This window comes from Leucopleurus acutus (assembly GCF_964270905.1).
Source record: "Leucopleurus acutus genome assembly, chromosome: 7".
Lineage (NCBI taxonomy): Eukaryota > Metazoa > Chordata > Mammalia > Artiodactyla > Delphinidae > Leucopleurus > Leucopleurus acutus.
Genome location: NC_139150.1, coordinates 38,898,551 through 38,915,776, shown reverse-complemented (window position 1 = coordinate 38,915,776; position 17,226 = coordinate 38,898,551). Strand labels below are relative to the sequence as shown.

Here is a 17,226-nt window from a genome sequence, read left to right as displayed (position 1 = left end):
TCCAAGCCCTGTCCTACCCAAACCAATCCAGAATGAAGCCAAAGCAGGTGGGCTTCCCCCTACACACATCCACCCCACCCCCCCTCACCACCGCTAATGATGGGCACAACTGAAAGCATCTACCCTCCATAATGGACTTTCCCTCAAAGAACTCAATTCTAGTATGGCCAACAGTGATTTCAACACCCGCCTTGCCTCCCTGAACCTGTACTCCTGAACTGGGGCATCGACTGAACCAAGGTTTCAGCTCAGCCTGTTGCAAAATAAATAAATGAAGTGCAAATATTGACAGTTCTCATGCAACTCCTAAATACACGAAAAAAGGCTCCCTGGAACACAAGCAAACGGGCAAAAGGGAAACAATGGGAGGAGATGGAGACAAGAGAAGAGGCGGCCCGGGAAGAGCCGGGAAAGGGGGCAACGTGAATGACAGGTCTTAACTGCGACTCCACACGCCACCGCCTGGACGCAAGTACTAAGTACAGCCGCCGCCGCCACCAGGGGCACGGAGCTGCCGGGGCAACCGCTCAACGGGCGCGGCCGGACACGCACCTGTGATACTGCGCCTGCAGGAACTGAAATTCCTCTTTAATCCGGTCCAGGGACTCCGGGATAGTGAACTTGAAGGGCTGGCCTGCAGCCTGGTGCGGCGTCTAGGGACGACCAGCGAGGGGGACCGAGGAACGGATATGAGGGCGGTTGGATAGAGAAGTCAGAGAACGAAAGAGTGGGTGGGACATAAAAAATAAAGTTAGAAGTGGCGGAAAACAGAGCCCCAAACTCGAGTTTGCACTTCACTTTGGGGAGAGGGAAGGTGGACCCTCCCAGATCCGAAGCTTCTAAAGAGGCTTGGAGCCTCTTCCAGCCTCCAGGGCGCGTCGCGCGGTAAGCGCGCCCGGGTCACCTGGCTGAAGGGACAGGGGCTCCCCGGCGGCGAACGGGGAGGACCTGGCCAGATTGTCGTCGACACCGCCGCCCTCTGCCTCACCGGGGTGATAATGACCCCGGGCACCAGAGGAGAAAACCCCCTTACGCTCCTCGTTTCCAGTGTCGCCGGGGCCACCTCCAGGCGCGCCGGAACGGGGGCCGCATTGACATGTAAATAGGCGAGACGAAAAACAAAGGGGGGGCGCCCTACCCGCCTCGGGGAAGGGAGAGGATGTGGCCGCAGGAGAAACCCCAGTCTCCCCGAGCGCCCCGCCCGCCCAGTCTAGACGTCAAGTAGGAGGGAGCCCAGAGCAAAGGGGGGAAATTGAGAGTTTCAGTCCACTCGCCACCACAGGAGGGGAGGGCCCGGGACCTCCCAAGCCTAGCACCCCTGAAGGCCAGGGTCTCCGCCAAAATGCAGCAGCCACCCACCTCCTCACCCAAAGCAATAGCACCCACCCACCCCCACTACCCTGCTCCCTATTCAGCCACCCGACCGCGCCTCACCGGGTGCCGGCTCTGCGGGAACATCGCTCTGGCGGCGGCCGCGGCTCTGTTCCCGGGCAACTCAATTCTCCGCTCAATTTCCAACTTTAATCTCGCCGAGGAAAATTAAGCCGGGAAGCCAGGCAAAAGCGGGTAGCGCGCTGGCCACGCACGCAGGCGCGCTCGGCGGGGCGTACAGGCCACTCGGCGCCGGGCCGCTCCTGATCCCGCCGGTGCGGGCTCCCGCGCTCAGGGCCACATCACGGGGCAACCCGGGCCCGGCTGCACCAAAAACCTGCGGGGCGCCGCCGGCACTCGGGAAGAGGGCGCAAGGGCTACGCTCCAATCCGCGGGCCTCGGCCCCCCGTGCGGGGAGGTGGGGGCGCGGTGACTCCCGCCGCGCTCCCCTCGGCGATCCGCGTGCGCCGCAGCCGTCCCGGGCAAACAAATCCAGGCGGGCTGCTCTCCTTCGCTATTCTCCGGGTCCGCCTCTTTTCCGGGTTTTCCCCGCGGCGCCGGCCGCCGGCGAGGTGCAGGTGGCGCGGCGCTCCGGGCTAACCCCACACAAACAAACGTGACGGTGTACAGGGCTGACCGCCGCGGGTCCGGGCAGCGCCCACAACCAGGCACCCGCGGGCTCCCTGGAGGCAGCGGGGTGCGAGGTCCCGGCCGCAGCAGAGGCTCCGCGCCCGGCGATCCGCAGCCTTAATCCGAGCCGAGGAGCGCGGGATGACGATGAGGCGGAGAAAGTGAGGAGGGCGCGCCGGGAGGCCGCTTGGCACGCCCAGTGCGGCCGGCTCTCGGTATTCTCCGCAGTTGCACAAACCCTCCTAACCCTCCTGGGCTACTCCGCGGAGGGCAGTCCCGCAGCCTCTCGCTGCTCCTCGAGCCCTGGGCGCATCCGAGCGCCGCGGCCCGCGCGCACTCGTCCTGCACGGCCGGCGCGACCGCTCCGGACCTTTCCTCCGAGCCTCTCTGTCGACCCCCTTTCTTTCCTTCTCTTCGTCCGCCTCTCCGCAAAGGGCGCTCCAGCCCACTGCAAAGTTCTCTCACGACCCGGGGAACGACATCCAAGAGATGGTGGGGAAAAGTCCAAGAGTGCTCTCCAGCGCTCGGCCTCCCTCCCCGGCGGGCAAACTCCGCGGGCGAGTCCGGAGTATTCGCGGCGGGGGTTAAGTCGCCGAGGGCCACCGGAGGTCCGGGTTGGTGGCGCGGGTCCCGCCCGGCCGTGCGAAGGTGGGGGTGGCGCAGTCGGCTGCCTCGGGGACGCGGGGCACAGGGTACCCGCCGCCGCCGCCGCCGCCGCCGCTGCTGCTCCTGCAGCCGCCGCTCTCGCCGCCGCCGCCGCTGCCCGCGCCTCTCGCGCCGGTTACATTAACACGCGGTTTCACACTCCGGAGCTAACCAGCGCCGGCCCCGCCCAGCCCCGCGCGGGCGGGGGGCGCGAGCGCTGAGCCGGCGGGGGACGTGGGCCCGCTCTGGTGGAGGGGGGAGCGGGAAGGCCCGCGTCAGCCAATCGCGTGCGCCGTGCCCAACGTGGGTTGCTGACGCAACGCCTCCTCAGAGCCTATGGCAGCGCGGCACCGAACGGAATGTCTCCCCCTCCCCCCCTCCTCTCCCACCCCGCTCGCTTCCATCTCCGCCATCTCCCCCGTCTCCCCTCCCGTCCACCCCCACCCCTCCTCCGCCAGCCGCGTCCTCCCGGGCTCGGTGAGGAACTGTTCCTGGAGGAGCCGCGGGACGCCGAAACCAGCCAATGGGAAGCAGCGAGACGCGGAGATTGGCACTGTAGATGGGAAGGTCGGTGAGAAGGAGAGCGGCGGGGCTGGGCTGTCAATCAAAGTAACGTGGGACAGCCGAGGGAGCGCGAGGGAGCGCGCGGGAGCGCGCGAGCGGGAGGGACCCGCGAGTGTGCAGCCGCGAAACCTGGGGGCTCGAGTGTGCAAAAATCCTGCCACTTGTTCACTTTCCCTTTAACGAAAATCCTCAGATCTCAGTGAAAGTAACTCAGAGACTAACCGCGTAGTTTCTAATGAGGGAGAGTGGGTGCTTTTTGCTGGTTCAAGCCAAACGCGTCTTTCGAAGCTGGCCCCTTGTTTGATGCTACTCTTGAAAGTGAGGTCACATTCAAAAATTTCTCTGAGGATTGTTTTTCCTTGAGCTGCCTTTTCGCGGACTCACGAGGAGTGGACTGTGCACTTTGTGGAAAATGCATAATGGGCAACTCATTGGCTGGCGTACGTACACCAGCGGCTTAAGACTAGGCTTCTGATGCCCACGCCCCCTTTTGCACCCAAGGTGGTAGGAATTGGTTTTTATTGGAGTATTTCAAACCACTTTGCAAAAAGATTGGCCTGTCTTGGTTTGGCGGGAAGGATACCCGCGGTGCTGCCAGGGTAAGGCACACGCGTCCCAGTCACAGATGCGTTGTTTTGCCCGCGGCGCGAAATCTCGGGTCCTTCTCTTGATAGTCCTGATTTCGTTGTGTTGGGAAGTAGAGGGCTGCTGAGAGTTTTAGGGGCCTCTCAGCGACATGGCCACGAGTCTGTTTCCAATTACTAGAAACAAAGGGAGACAATGGGATAAACAGCACTGAGACCTGAAAAACCTGTCCTGCCCACCCCATCCCCATAGTTCGGGTGGTACCCCCCTCCCCGGCAGAAATGTGTAAGGAGCTGAATGGGAAGCGTTGGGTAAAGGACATGGAAAAAAATCTTATGAGGTGGAACTTGACTTTAAAAGGATTTTGAGATTTTAAATAAACAAGGCATACTGCGTCAATCTCCAGTTTTTGTCTGTTTTTCTAAGTACATCCCACAGAAAACCTTCAATATTGCCGCATTTATACTTGAGTTTAAAGAGCAGTTCAGTTGAGCTATTTCCACATGATTGGTACGTGAATAATGCTGTTTTAGCCAAATGGTGGTGAATTCTTCCATGAGAAAGACACATCTTTGACAAGCATTCATCTTATGTTGGAACATACTAAGTTTTTGGTGTTGATGGCCTCCGTGTTACCATTATTTTACTTTCAAGAGAGTTACGGAAACGCATTTATTTAAACAGAAATACAATTTATTCGAAGATTTGCTTTTACAGAGATCTTTTTCTTGAAATATTAAAAGAATCATTTTAGATAATACATTTCACTGGTGGAGTTCTTAAATATGTATGATATTGATTTGTCTATAATTGGATCAATCCCAAATATCAATATAAATGAAAAATTAAAGGAGTGATTTTAGCCAGTCTGTACAACACCACAGTAATTCTCAAACAAGTTCAGCATTGTGGCTCATTAAGTGGGGTAAGGGAGGGGTTCTATTATTCATTTTGCTGACATGAGAAATGAATAGGAAGGAAGCACTGCCCCTTTTCTTGGTTAAACTTGGTGATGATGAGAACAGGCTTGCTCCACATACAGAACTTTCTGAACCATACTGCCATGGGCAACTAAGCTTTGCCCGTTGGCAACCTGTGTGCCTTGAAATCATGTAATGAATGGGCCATCTATACCAGTCTGTGGTTGGTTCATCCCATAATCAGCTCCAGGATTGTACAGAAAGTGCTTAGATGCCACAAATATGCCTGTGCATGCTGGGACAACTAGGGCAACTGAGATTTTTCTCTGGCTTACCCAAGCTTTACTTTGATTTACTGGCACACGCTGGTACTTAACTTTAAGTAGAGAAGTTAGAACAGGAACAAAACTGTTGCTACTTCTTTTTCTCTCCCCTCCCCATCCCCTTCAAAATCAGTTCTAACACATTGTTTTTAAATGTTCTCTAATATAACTGTTCACAGCAAACATGTCTACTCACCATATTTCCTAGTTTGCCAAGGGTAAAACTTAGAAATTCTCTTTTAACTAGTGCTTCATTACCAGTAGAGTTTGAATCACCAGGCTTTCTGATTTACTTATGATGTAGTGTCTGGAGAAAAGAAAGAGTTCTGATTTGAAAATTGGAAGGCCTTTAATTGTTTGCATGAAGATGGTCGATTTTTGATGGCTTCTTTCTCTTACAGCACATCCTCCTTAAGACAGGAGGCTGGGCCCTTTTTCAAGGTCATGTTTTCTATGTGATTGTCATGCTGTAATAATTATACTACAAAACTCTCATCAAACTGCATTACAAATGATGCTGTTTAAACAATCAAGTAGCTTTAATCTTATGTTTTAAATAAATAATATATGTGCAGATTGCCTACAGCCTTTTTAAAGGAAAATAGTCCTACTCACAAAATCTATAATTTTGGTCTGTTGTTTAAAGTCTGTTAACCACAATCTTCTTTACCTTTAACATATTCATATGTTGATGATGTTTTTTACATGAAATAATATTAAGTACCCCTTGTCCATAGGAAATTGTCTCTGAAAAAAGTTCCCTCTTTATCCTCTGCAAAAGAAACAAAAAGATTGCCAGATTATTTATTTTATCATCGATGCATATATGAGTATATTTCCATTCATTTGTTGCTGAGTTATCAAATTTTCAACTCACCAATAGTATAAGTGATTACAAAAACTAGGTCCTATCTATAGTACAGGCGCTAGACACAATGGGAAAAATTATGAATGCTGATCATAGAAATTATGCATCTTTTAAATCTATTACTGTTTTATTTGAAATAAATAATAATTATGCACAGTTTTAAAAGATCACTTTTGTCATTTTCTCTTCCTTTCAGCTGTTATACATTTCCTCATTTGACTTTTTTTTTTTTTTTTTTTTTTTTTTTTTTTTGCGGTACGCGGGCCTCTAACTGCTGTGTCCTCTCCCGTTGCGGAGCACAGGCTCCGGATGCGCAGGCTCAGCGGCCATGGCTCACGGGCCCAGCCGCTCCGCGGCACGTGGGATCTTCCCGGACCGGGGCACGAACCCGTGTCCCCTGCATGGGCAGGCGGACTCTCAACCACTGCGCCACCAGGGAAGCCCCTGACTTGTTTTTTTAACTGGAAGTGTTCTTAAACCTAAGAATGTAGGGTCCAGAAGAAATCTTCCGAGCATTGCTTTAAAACCTTTTTTCCCCCTCACCACTTTACCAAAGAAAAGGGCAGGATGGGCATGGTGGGTGGAGGGGAGAAAGCAAAGAAGAAAGAAAAAAAAAGTCAGTAGCAGATCCATGCAGCAGTAAAACCTCAAATAAAATCACATCCAAAGAATCTCTTGTGGTTTCACACAATATGGTAAAATTAGAGATTGCAGGAAACCAACTAAATTAAACTGGGAGCATTTGAAAAGAAACGAGCAGACTTTATGAAAATGACACATTGACTGACCAGTATGCTTTTTTTATCAACAATTTCTTTGTTAAGAGGCAGATCAAAGGAACCTGCATATGTTTTCATTTTGTTCTAACTAGAAAATTACATCCAGATGTTTAATAGGCATTTGGTTGGTTTTTCAGCATTGATTAGATATGTTGGTTCTGTTTGCTTACAAGTGTAGCCGGATCATTAGCTAATGCAAAGAAATGTTTGCTGTGAGTTGCTAATTAGGGCTTTTGGAAACCCTCCATGCTCAGGAACAATTTGTACAGTGGCCAGAGAACTTGTGGTACTTGGGGAAGTTGTTTTCCTTTCTCTGTCAGGGTGGGGAGAAGCAGACAACCCAGTTCCCTAATCTCTTTTTGCCTAGGGGGATTGCGATGCTATCCCTGAGGACTGGAGTGCAAATAAATTAGGAAGAGACCACACAGGCACTCCCAAACCCAGAGATAAATGTGCTCTTTCTGGAACCACCACAATGCTGTCTTTGGGGGTTGGGGGAGCAAACATCTAAAATGCTGAACATTAACATGTCGAAGATGCTTGGTGCTAATGTTATCAAATACACAGCCTTTTAAAGTATACTTTAGAGACAGATGGGAAAGCCCTTTATGATAAACGAGTGTACTTGAATTCATTACTGTAGTACTTATAATTGAAAATGTCTCCTTTGCAATTTCAGTACTTTTACAGGGTACAAGAGACCAAGCTTTGGAAGGGGGAGGCTGGGGCTCGCGAAAGGAGTGAGGGCGTGTAATTTTGGAGACGAGGATGAGACTGGGAGGAAATGCAGTGTTTACTTTCACAGCCCACCCATTTGTTTACCTTGTTGAAGCCCCAAAACTTGTCGGAGATTAGCCGTTCACACGGTGTTCAAATAAACTGAGAATGTGAGGCACCAGGCGGATAAACTTCTTAACTGGCCAGTCATGTTTTTAAAAACACTTGGCCTGCGGAAGAACACCACCTCAGCTGGGGCGAATTTTGTTTATGTAAGTCTGAACTTCTACAGAGGTGTAGGTCCAAAATAGCCTGTGTTTAGAAGTCCTCCTAGAGGTGCAGATACAAATGCTCCTCTACATCTCACCGCCCCTTCCAGGCCTGCTTACATCTCTTGCCCATGGATGGCACACGTGTTAATTTGTTAATGTGGACCAGTAAAAGTTGGGATAATACACTTTTTTTTTTTTTTAATCCTTTCGGTTTAGCATTTAGCTCAACAGAAGCTGAAGGGCATTTGGTAGACAAAAGAACAAGTAGTTAAAGGAAGTACCTTTGACGGCTCCTTCCTACATATTCACATAATAGAGCAAACCCTGGCCACTTAATACCCTCTGAAATTACCCACCTTGCTGCAGGCCTTGGACTTGCTAGGAAACCAACCTTAAACAGGGGCACCTTTCCTCTGGCCTTAAAAGCCTTTGCTTTTGGCAGTATTGTTTAAATAACTTTTCTTCCTGAAGCTAGCAATTTCTCTGAAGGGTTAAAGCTGAGTTCAGCTAATCTCTGATCGCTTGGTGCCCCTCACGGTTGAAGGTAGGTGAACTCTGGAGATGACAAAGGGGCTAGAAAGCAAGTGAATATTCCAGATACCTCCATGGCTTCTAGAATGCTAAGTCTAGACCTAGATGAACAAGCCAAGTGACATAATTACAGAATGTTGGAACATTTCACAAGACGACTGGCCTGGGCTCTTTAAAAAGTCAGCGTTGTGAGAGGGAGAAAAAAAAATTGGGGAAGGACTGTTCCCTAAAAACAAAGACATATGATGAAAATGCAATGTCTGAATCTTTAGTGGCTCCTGGTTCAAAAAAGCCCAGCAACTATAAAATATGTTCTTGGGCAGTTTTAATGTGGACTGGATATTAGATAATACGGAATTATGGCTAATTTTTTTTTTTTTAATGTGAGAATTGTGGTCGTGTCAGAGGATGTTCTGAGAGGATGCATGGTGTTACATGCAACATCAAACGATGTCTGCAACTGCAGAAAAAAAGTGTGAAAAAAGAGAAAGCAAATCTGAAAAAAGTCTACAGTTATAGAATTTAGGGATAGAATCTGCAGCTATTCATTTTACTATGCTTTCAACATTTCTGTATGTTTGAAATTTTTCATAATAAAAAGTGGAAAGCCATTTTAGGTTCATTGTCTACATCTTTTTCTTCATATGTTAATGGTAATTCCCTTCGTAGTTAAAAGATTGGCTTATGGGCTTCTCTGGTGGCACAGTGGTTAAGAATCCGCCTGCCAATGCAGGGGACACGGGTTCGAGCCCTGGTCCGGGAAGATCCCACATGCCGCAGAGCAACTAAGCCCTTGCGCCACAGCTACTGAGCCTGCGCTCTAGAGCCCACGAGCCACAACTACTGAGCGCGCACACCTAGAGCCCATGCTCCGCAACAAGAGAAGCCACCGCAATGAGAAGCCCACGCACCACAACGAAGAGTAGCCCCCCTCGCTGCAAATAGAGAAAGCCTGCGCGCAGCAACAAAGACCCAACTCAGCCAATAAATAAATAAATAAAAAGGTTGGCTTATGATGTTTCTACTTTTAAAGAGTACGAAAAAATTGGCAATCTTTTTCTTTCTTTCCCCCGGTCATGCTAAACCTATTGTACTAACACCCAAAGTATTACCTGGTGTTTTTCTCTGGATCTTTTAGTTGTTGTATTATGTATGATATTTTATTTTTGTTTGTTTTTTCCTGCAGTCTCAAATGTCCCTTAGTTATCAATTAACATACAACGGAAATCTTTAACTAAATTAGGACATTACATTAGCAATCCTCTAATGCATCGTCCTGTGGGCCATCAAGCTCTGAATCACCAGAAAATCTACCATAAAATAAACAACTGCTTACATATTAAGGATAAGGTAGTAGCAAATAAGTTTTATTTCAGTTTCTTAATTCCCATTATAAATAGTTGTTCTCCTCACCTTTTCATCACTTGAACCCAGAAATGAAATTTATAAAGTGTTAGTTTGATTTGGAAATTTCCTTAATATTTTAAAATATAATGCCGAAACAGATTATTGCTCTGTGTACTAAGCTTTAAATATTAATCTTGTAAAGAAATGAAAATAGCACTAAATCTTGGATGCTGATATTATGAACATCTAGAATCACAGAGGCACATATTTCTGATGTGCAAATAAACAGTTTTCCAAAAAGTTGTGAAAAGTGACAAGGCATAATCTGAGGGTTGACAGTTGGAATGCCCCGTCCATCAATTTTTTCTCTTTGATCATGGCTATTTAGCATGATTTTGTTTTTCCTCTCACCATTATGTTGACTGAAAGGAAACATTCTGTGACAATGGTAAGCAGATTCCAGTCTGTGCGTGAACAGATTAAATTCACAACTTCCAGTGAAAAACTTGAGTGCATTAAAGGGAGGCAAATATGAAAATATAGGAAAACCAGTACTTTTAACACAGTGTCCAATATATCTAGCCACCATCCACATAAGCAATGCTTATGTAAAATGAAAAAGATAAAATAACTTTCACCATGACAGAAAAAGCCCCATGGGGACAGAGTTACCATTCTGGTTTCTCCCATTGGCAGTCTCCACACTTCAAAAGAACTGGCAAGATACAATTGGCACTTGAAAAAGTGTTACGGAACATTGACAAGTATTAGAGAAATGTTGATTAATGTAAACAGCCTGCCTCAAGGAATAATACCTTTCTTAAGAAAACTGGTTTCTAATTAGCATTCCTATGGATATGGGTATCTCCAGTAACTCCAGGAAGTTTTTCAAGAAGTTATTTGCCTTTGCTGTTGAGTGGGGGCATCAGCATATTTATATCTTTAATTTCTGAAAACTTTAAAAAATTGGTAGGTTAAAAAGTCAATGTACCTTCATAAGAAAGAACAAATTTTGCCATTGGCAGAAACATGGATGGACTTGGAGGGTATTATGCTAAGTGAAATAAGTCACAGAGAAAGACAGATACTGTATGCTATCACTTATATGTGGAACCTAAAAAATACAACAAACTAGTGAATATAACAAAAAAGAAGCAAACTCACAGATACAGAGAACAAACTAGTGGTTAACAGTAGGTAGATGGGGTGGGAGGAGTGGCAGGTATAAACCATTGGGTATAAGAAAGGCTCAAGGACGTATTTTACAACACAGGGAATAGCCAATACTTTGTAATAATTGTAAATGGAATATAAGCTTTATAAAATTGTATAAAAAATAAGTAGTCAATCAGTGGACCTTAAAAAGGAAGGAAAATCTGACACACACTACAACATGGAGGACTTTATGCTAGTGAAATAAGCCAGATACAAAAAGACAAATATTTCATGATTCTACTTATATGAGGTACCTAGAGTAGGCAAATTCATAGACAGAAAAGAGAACTGAGGTTGTCAGGGGCTGGGGAGAGGAAAGGGTGGGGAGTTATTGCTTAACAGGTACAGAGTTTTAGTTTTGCAAGATGGATAGAGTTCTGTGGATGGATGGTGGTGATGGCACTACAATAGTGTGAATGTACTTAATGACACTGAACTGTGCATTTCAAAATGGTTAAGAAGATAAATTTTATGTGTAATGTTACCAATTATTTTTTTAAAGTCAGTAGGATTCCTTTTTTTGGTTATGTACCAGTTTTACAGTGGATTCTTATCCTATTCATTTCCTGCATACCATTGTTTGTTTATTGAGCACTTAGTACGCGTCAGGCGCTGTTCTAAGTGCTTTATTGTTTGTATTACCTCATTTGACCCTCAAGGCATTTCTATTACCATCCCTATTTTACTGACCAGAAACCTGAGGCCCAGAGTCACTTGTAGGAGAGCTGGGTTTTGAACCCTGGTATTCTGGAGAACTCACTATCAGCCACTGGCAGTACTTGTTACCCTTCAGAGTGCCATTTCTTATTCTCTCCTCAAATCCCTCATTGATCTATTGATAGAAAAACACATACGTATTTTGCTCACAAGCTTGGTGGGCTTTCTTAGTACTTTGGAGGTGAGGTTGATAATTTAAGAATATTTATTCCTGCAGACAGAGCTCCCTCGGGGCTCTAGAACTGTGTCTGCCAGCAGAGAAATGCAGCCACCTTCAGTTGTGTGCTTTCTGGCAGCACCTGATCCATACACCAAGTTACAGTTCATCAAGAAAAGATGGGCTCAGTAGCCAGCTGAAGCAGAGGAATGCTAGAGACAGCAAATCTTAATTTCAACTAGGACGGCAAAGCAACTGTCCTGATTCACAACGTTGCAAGTATTACACTTTTTAAAAAATAAAAAAAGCAGGGGGATATATAGAGTTCTGTGATTAATGATGCTTTGGGATGTCCCGGTAGTGGTAGACGTGTAGTCTGGGTCCTGATAATATGTTTGGAAACATTTGACCTGTTGAATGTAAATGCATCGTTTCTATCCTCCAAAACCCTCTTAAAATCAATGGATTTTGAGTATCTTTGGCCATGAACCATACTAAGAAATACATTTTAAAAGCCTCAGTTCAGTTCTCTCTCTTTCACATACACAGGGGTCATATACACAGGTAGCAACACAATTTTAAAACATTACTTTAAATTATGTTATTGTACTAGTCAGTGTTCTCCAGAGGAACAGAACCAATAGGAGAGAAAGAGAAGAGATTTATTAAAGGAATCGACCAATGCAGTTATGGAGGCCGTGAATCTGCTATCTGTAAGTCAGAGAACCAGGAAAGCCAGTGGTACAATTCAGTTTGAGTCTGAAGACCTGAGAACCAAGGGGCTACTTGTGTAAGTCCCAGAGTCCGAAGGCTAGGGAACCAGGAGCTTGACATCCCAGCTCAAGAAGAGAGGAGAGCTCGCCCTTCCTCCTTTTTTTCTGTTTGGAGGCCCCCAATGGATTGGATGATGCCCACCCGCATTGGTGATGGTGATCTTGACTTAGTCTACTGAATCAAATGCTTATTTCCAGAAGCGCCCTCACGGACACACCCAGACTGCTTTGTCAGCTATCTGAGCATCCCTTAGCCCAGTCAAGTTGACACCTAAAGTGAACCATTACAGCTATAGAATTTTTCAATTTGATTATTAACAACTTCAGCTTATGGAAAGTCATTAACCCCAAAACCATATTCATGCAAAATGGTGTCACAAGTCTACTCAATAACATTAGGACAGATTGTTCCTTCCTTTACATTTTTGGCAATGATAACTCATAATCCCTACCTTAAATGCCGCTGCAGAGTTCCAGATCAATAGGATTCGAAGCTCTTCAGAGAACTTCCTGCATAATTCTTTTGTCACTCCCTTCTCTGCTGGCCCTTTTCTGCCTCAAGTTTCCATCTCCGCTCTCAGGATCCCCATCCTATCACCCACATCCCATGGCATCCCTCATCCTCCTTCCTGCCCCATCCCACCCCAAGCCTAGAGTGTTTTAACAAAAAGAGTACCAGACTCAGAAACAGAGGGTCCTGAAATGGAATCGCTATCTGCCTCTTACTGTATGACCTTGGGCAAACTACTCCCCTCTCTGAGCATCAGTTTCCTCACCTATAAAACCAGGAAAACAGCACAGGTCTCTCAAGGTGGTTGCATGGACTGAAAGAGATAAGCTGAGATAACACAGTATCCCACTTCACTTAGTGCTTGATCCTGAGAACCTTATTCCTTTCCCTCTTTTGCCTGGGGCTTGATGAAGGCCCTACCCTAGGTTACTAGGAGCTGGGGGATTACCACCCCTGCTATTATGCATCCTTGAAAATCAGATAGCACAGATTCTAAAAGTGTGTTCTGTGGAACTCTAGTCCAACCATGGCCCAATACTCTGGGGCCCAAGAAATACGTCACCATGGTGTTTCTTGGAGGCAGGAACCATGGATCTTGAATGTCTTCCCATTCATAGACTGTCTCATACTCAAGGAAAAACACCCCTGGTACATATATCTTTTTTGGAAGTGAAAATACAATTTGGGGTGGGAGTGCTATGAAAACAAATAATGAACAACATACACTGGTTATTCTGGGTGGCTAAATGCCCTGAGTTCCCCATTTAGATAATATAATAAGGAAAATGTGGCTAACCAGTGAGAGGTTAATGGAATTATGTCTCAAATACGCTCTTCTTGAGTGCCACACCATCTCACCCAATGAATGTGAAGCTGTGCGTTGGAAAGACCTTGAGAAACACATATAGAAATTATAGTATCTAATCAGTCAATTCGATATTAACTGAACTCTTTTGAGGAATGTGATCTGGCCTAGGATTCTTTTTGAACTGGGAACTTCCACTTGGTTTTCACATCATCTATTTTATTAGCGATGGCCGCAGCCTCTCAATCTGTGAATAAGGTTTAGTGAGAACTGATGAGCCCTGCCTAAGTAAGAATCCTAATGGCCATGGGTTGCTGTTCTGTAGTAGAAGTCAAACAATTATCTTTAAATTCAACAATTCTCTGTCAACCAAGGGTCGCTTTAGGACCTCTTCTATGTGTCTTTCTTCATTGGAAATCTGTTGTTTGAAATCAGGCCTACTTTAGAAAGACAAAAAAGTTGAAATACAAAACCTTCATGTATGAGGAGAGTGAAAGGAAAAGAAGGGATTTTTCTTTCTAGATTTGGCTTTTTCCAGTAAGGATGATTAAACCATCGGGTAAACAATCTTGGCTACTCAGATCAGACTAAAAAAAAAAAAATCCAAAACCCTCATGATTTATAAAGCATAGTGTGCTTAGCACTGCTGTGTACAGAGACCAATTCCACCAGCTTTTATATCTCTGTTGCTCCCTCCCCCGACCGCAGCCATTTAAGGGGGAGTTCTATTTGGGAAGATAGAACAAAGCCTATGTTTATGCTGTGAACAGTGCAGAGCTCCCAGTGGTGGAGGAGGGGAAAAGAGGAACGAATAATGAACAAGGAAGAGAAGGTGGTACTTAGTTCTCCTTAAATTTTACTTAGTAAGAATTCCTTCAGTGTCAAATGGGAGGCATATCTAGAATCTGCAGTCTGTCAACTCGTATCCAGTGTCTTCAAACAAATCCCAGGAAACACAGACCTTTTTTTCAATAAACATGTTCACATAATAATACATTAGCAGACATTAGGACCAGCATGGACTGGAAGGTCTACAGTTACACTGGGCTAGAATTATGAAATTCTTTCTAGGAATGAAGTATGCTCATTTCCATCATTCTTTTGGGTTGAGTATGGAAGACAACATGGTTTGGGGGAAGGGCCAGGGGTGTGGGTGTTGGTTGTGGATGGAAGATGTTAATGATGGGAACTTTTTATTTCCAGTGCAAAAAGAGCATAAGATGTTCCTCCTGTGAAGCCTATCATTCACATTCTTGAAAAGTGTTTTGAAAGGATTCTGCATAGTTCTACAATCTCATCAGATACCCAGTAGGAATCTCAAGCTGGATTTAGTTTCACTGAATTTAGCTCAGTGGTCTATATAGTTCTTCCATACAAAAAGGGAATCAGTAGGGCAACAGCCTCTTCAAATATTGGCTTTAGTACTCAGAAAAGTACAGATCCTGTGCAATCCAGCAAGCCTTTAAAGTGAATGGAATTTCTTTGGTGAAGTGGGTTTTTTTCCAGCCACAACAACTCTTTTAAGGGCTAATGCCCTACTCATGAAGCTCCATTTGTAGACCTTTTCACGAGGCATCTAGATAGTATCATTCACCTGGGCTGTTGGTCCTCAGTAGGTGGACATTTTCTACTTTTTTAATTCATTAAGACTTAGCTGCCCCATGTTTCATTTGGGGGGATTAAATGGAAATTAAAAGTTATGATGCATAATTCATTCCAGGTAACAAGTTATGAACCAATATGTTTATTTGGATGTACCAAAAACACGGTTCTGTCCTGGCTTTGAGAACATCAGGGACTATATAAAAGTTAATTCCTCTTTCAGAGAGCGCACAGTATAGCTGGGAAATCAAACTTATACTTCATTTTTGAAAATTTTATTGAAGTATAGTTGATTTATAACGTTGTGTTTAATTTTTGCTGTACAACAAGGTGACTCAGTTATACATATATATATACATTCTTTTCCATTATGGTTTATCAAAGGATATTGAATATAGTTCCCTGTGCCATACAGTAGGACCTTGTTGTTTATCCATCCTATATATAGTAGTTTGCAGCTGTTAATCCCAACCTCCCAGTCCTTCCCTCCTCTCCGCCTCCCCACTGGCAATCACAAGTCTGTTCTCTATGTCTGTGAGTCTGTTTTTGTTTTGTAGATATGTTCATTTGTGTCGTGTTTTAGATTCCACATATAAGTGATATCCCATGGTATATGTCTTTCTCTTTCTGACTTACTTCGTCCTTGTTGGTTATCCATTTCAAATATAGCAGTTGTACATGTCAATCCCAAACTCCCTGTTTATCACTCCCCAACGAGCTTCCCTCCTGATAACCATAAGTTCGTTATCTAAGTCTGTGAGTCTGTTTCTGTTTTGTAAATGAGTTCATTTGTATCTTTTTTCTTTAGATTTTGCATATAAGTGATATCATACGGTATAAGCGATATCATATGGTATAAACGATATCATACAATATTTCTCTTTCTCTGTCTGACTTAACTTTACTCAATATGACAATCTCTAGGTCCATCCATGTTGCTGCAAATGGCATTATTTCATTCTTTTTAATGGCTGAGTAATATTCCATGTCATATACACACACACATATACCGCATCTTCTTTATCCATTCATCTGTCGATGGACATTTAGGTTGTCTCCATGCCTTGGCTATTGTAACTAGTACTGCTATGAACATAGGAGTGCATCTGTCTTTTTGAATTATAGTTTTGTCTGGGTATATGCCCAGGAGTGGGATTGCTGGATCTTATGGCAACTCTGTTTTTGTATACTTACAACAACAACAACAAAAAAACTTTAAGACAGTTCATGCTAAGGATCAAATGAGTGTTACGTTCAATGAGCCCTGTAGGAATTAGTGGAGCCATGTGCCCGGAAATGGTATCATGAAGTCTTCAATACCTCACTGAGGGACTCAGATTCTTTCAGGTGGCACTGGGCCTTGATGCTATGCTCCTGGTAGGGCACAACCAAATACTGACATATTTCATTCTCTCATACAAATAAAGACTAATTTTACTAGCAGAAAATGGCGCATAGCTATGCAGTTTAAAGTAAAAGCCATGAATACAGCTTCATGAAAAATCTGGCTATCGAGCTAGGCCTGGACAACTGTCTTTGAGCTTTGCCAATAATATTTGTTTTCTACTCCTTAATTCCTTCCAAATACTCATAGCATCAAAGGTATAAAAAACTTATAGGGGGGCTTCCCTGGTGGCACAGTGGTTGAGAGTCCGCCTGCCCATGCAGGGGACACGGGTTCGTGCCCGGGTCCGGGAAGATCCCAAATGCCGCGGAGCGGCTGGGCCTATGAGCCATGGCCTCTGGGCCTGCGCATCTGGAGGCTGTGCTCCGCAATGGGAGAGGCCACAACAGTGAGAGGCCCGCGTATGGCAAAAACAAACAAACAAACAAAAAAACCTTATAGGGTGAAGACTTAAGTGTAAAAGTTCTATCCATTAACTTAATTGGATCT

The 17,226-nt window shown here is 45.2% G+C and overlaps 1 protein-coding gene and 1 long non-coding RNA gene across 4 annotated transcripts in view; one reads left to right on the top strand and one right to left on the bottom strand.

Moving 5' to 3' along the window:
* The window catches only part of LOC309964487 (transducin-like enhancer protein 1), an 89,188-nt gene extending 87,192 nt beyond the window's left edge, over positions 1 to 1,996 (bottom strand). For all 3 annotated transcript variants that reach the window (XM_082843547.1, XM_082843545.1, XM_082843546.1), the window contains exons 1-2: positions 1,435 to 1,996; positions 553 to 653 (exon numbers count right to left, since the gene is read on the bottom strand). In XM_082843547.1, coding sequence (XP_082699673.1) covers positions 553 to 653; positions 1,435 to 1,458 — 125 coding nt within the window. In that variant the 5' untranslated portion in view covers positions 1,459 to 1,996. The remainder of the gene's footprint in view (positions 1 to 552; positions 654 to 1,434) is intronic.
* Positions 1,997 to 3,085: 1,089 nt separating this feature from the next.
* LOC309963874 overlaps positions 3,086 to 17,226 on the top strand; it is a 39,426-nt gene continuing 25,285 nt past the window's right edge. The window contains exon 1 of the long non-coding RNA XR_014326313.1: positions 3,086 to 3,213. This is a non-coding gene — a long non-coding RNA (uncharacterized lncRNA). The remainder of the gene's footprint in view (positions 3,214 to 17,226) is intronic.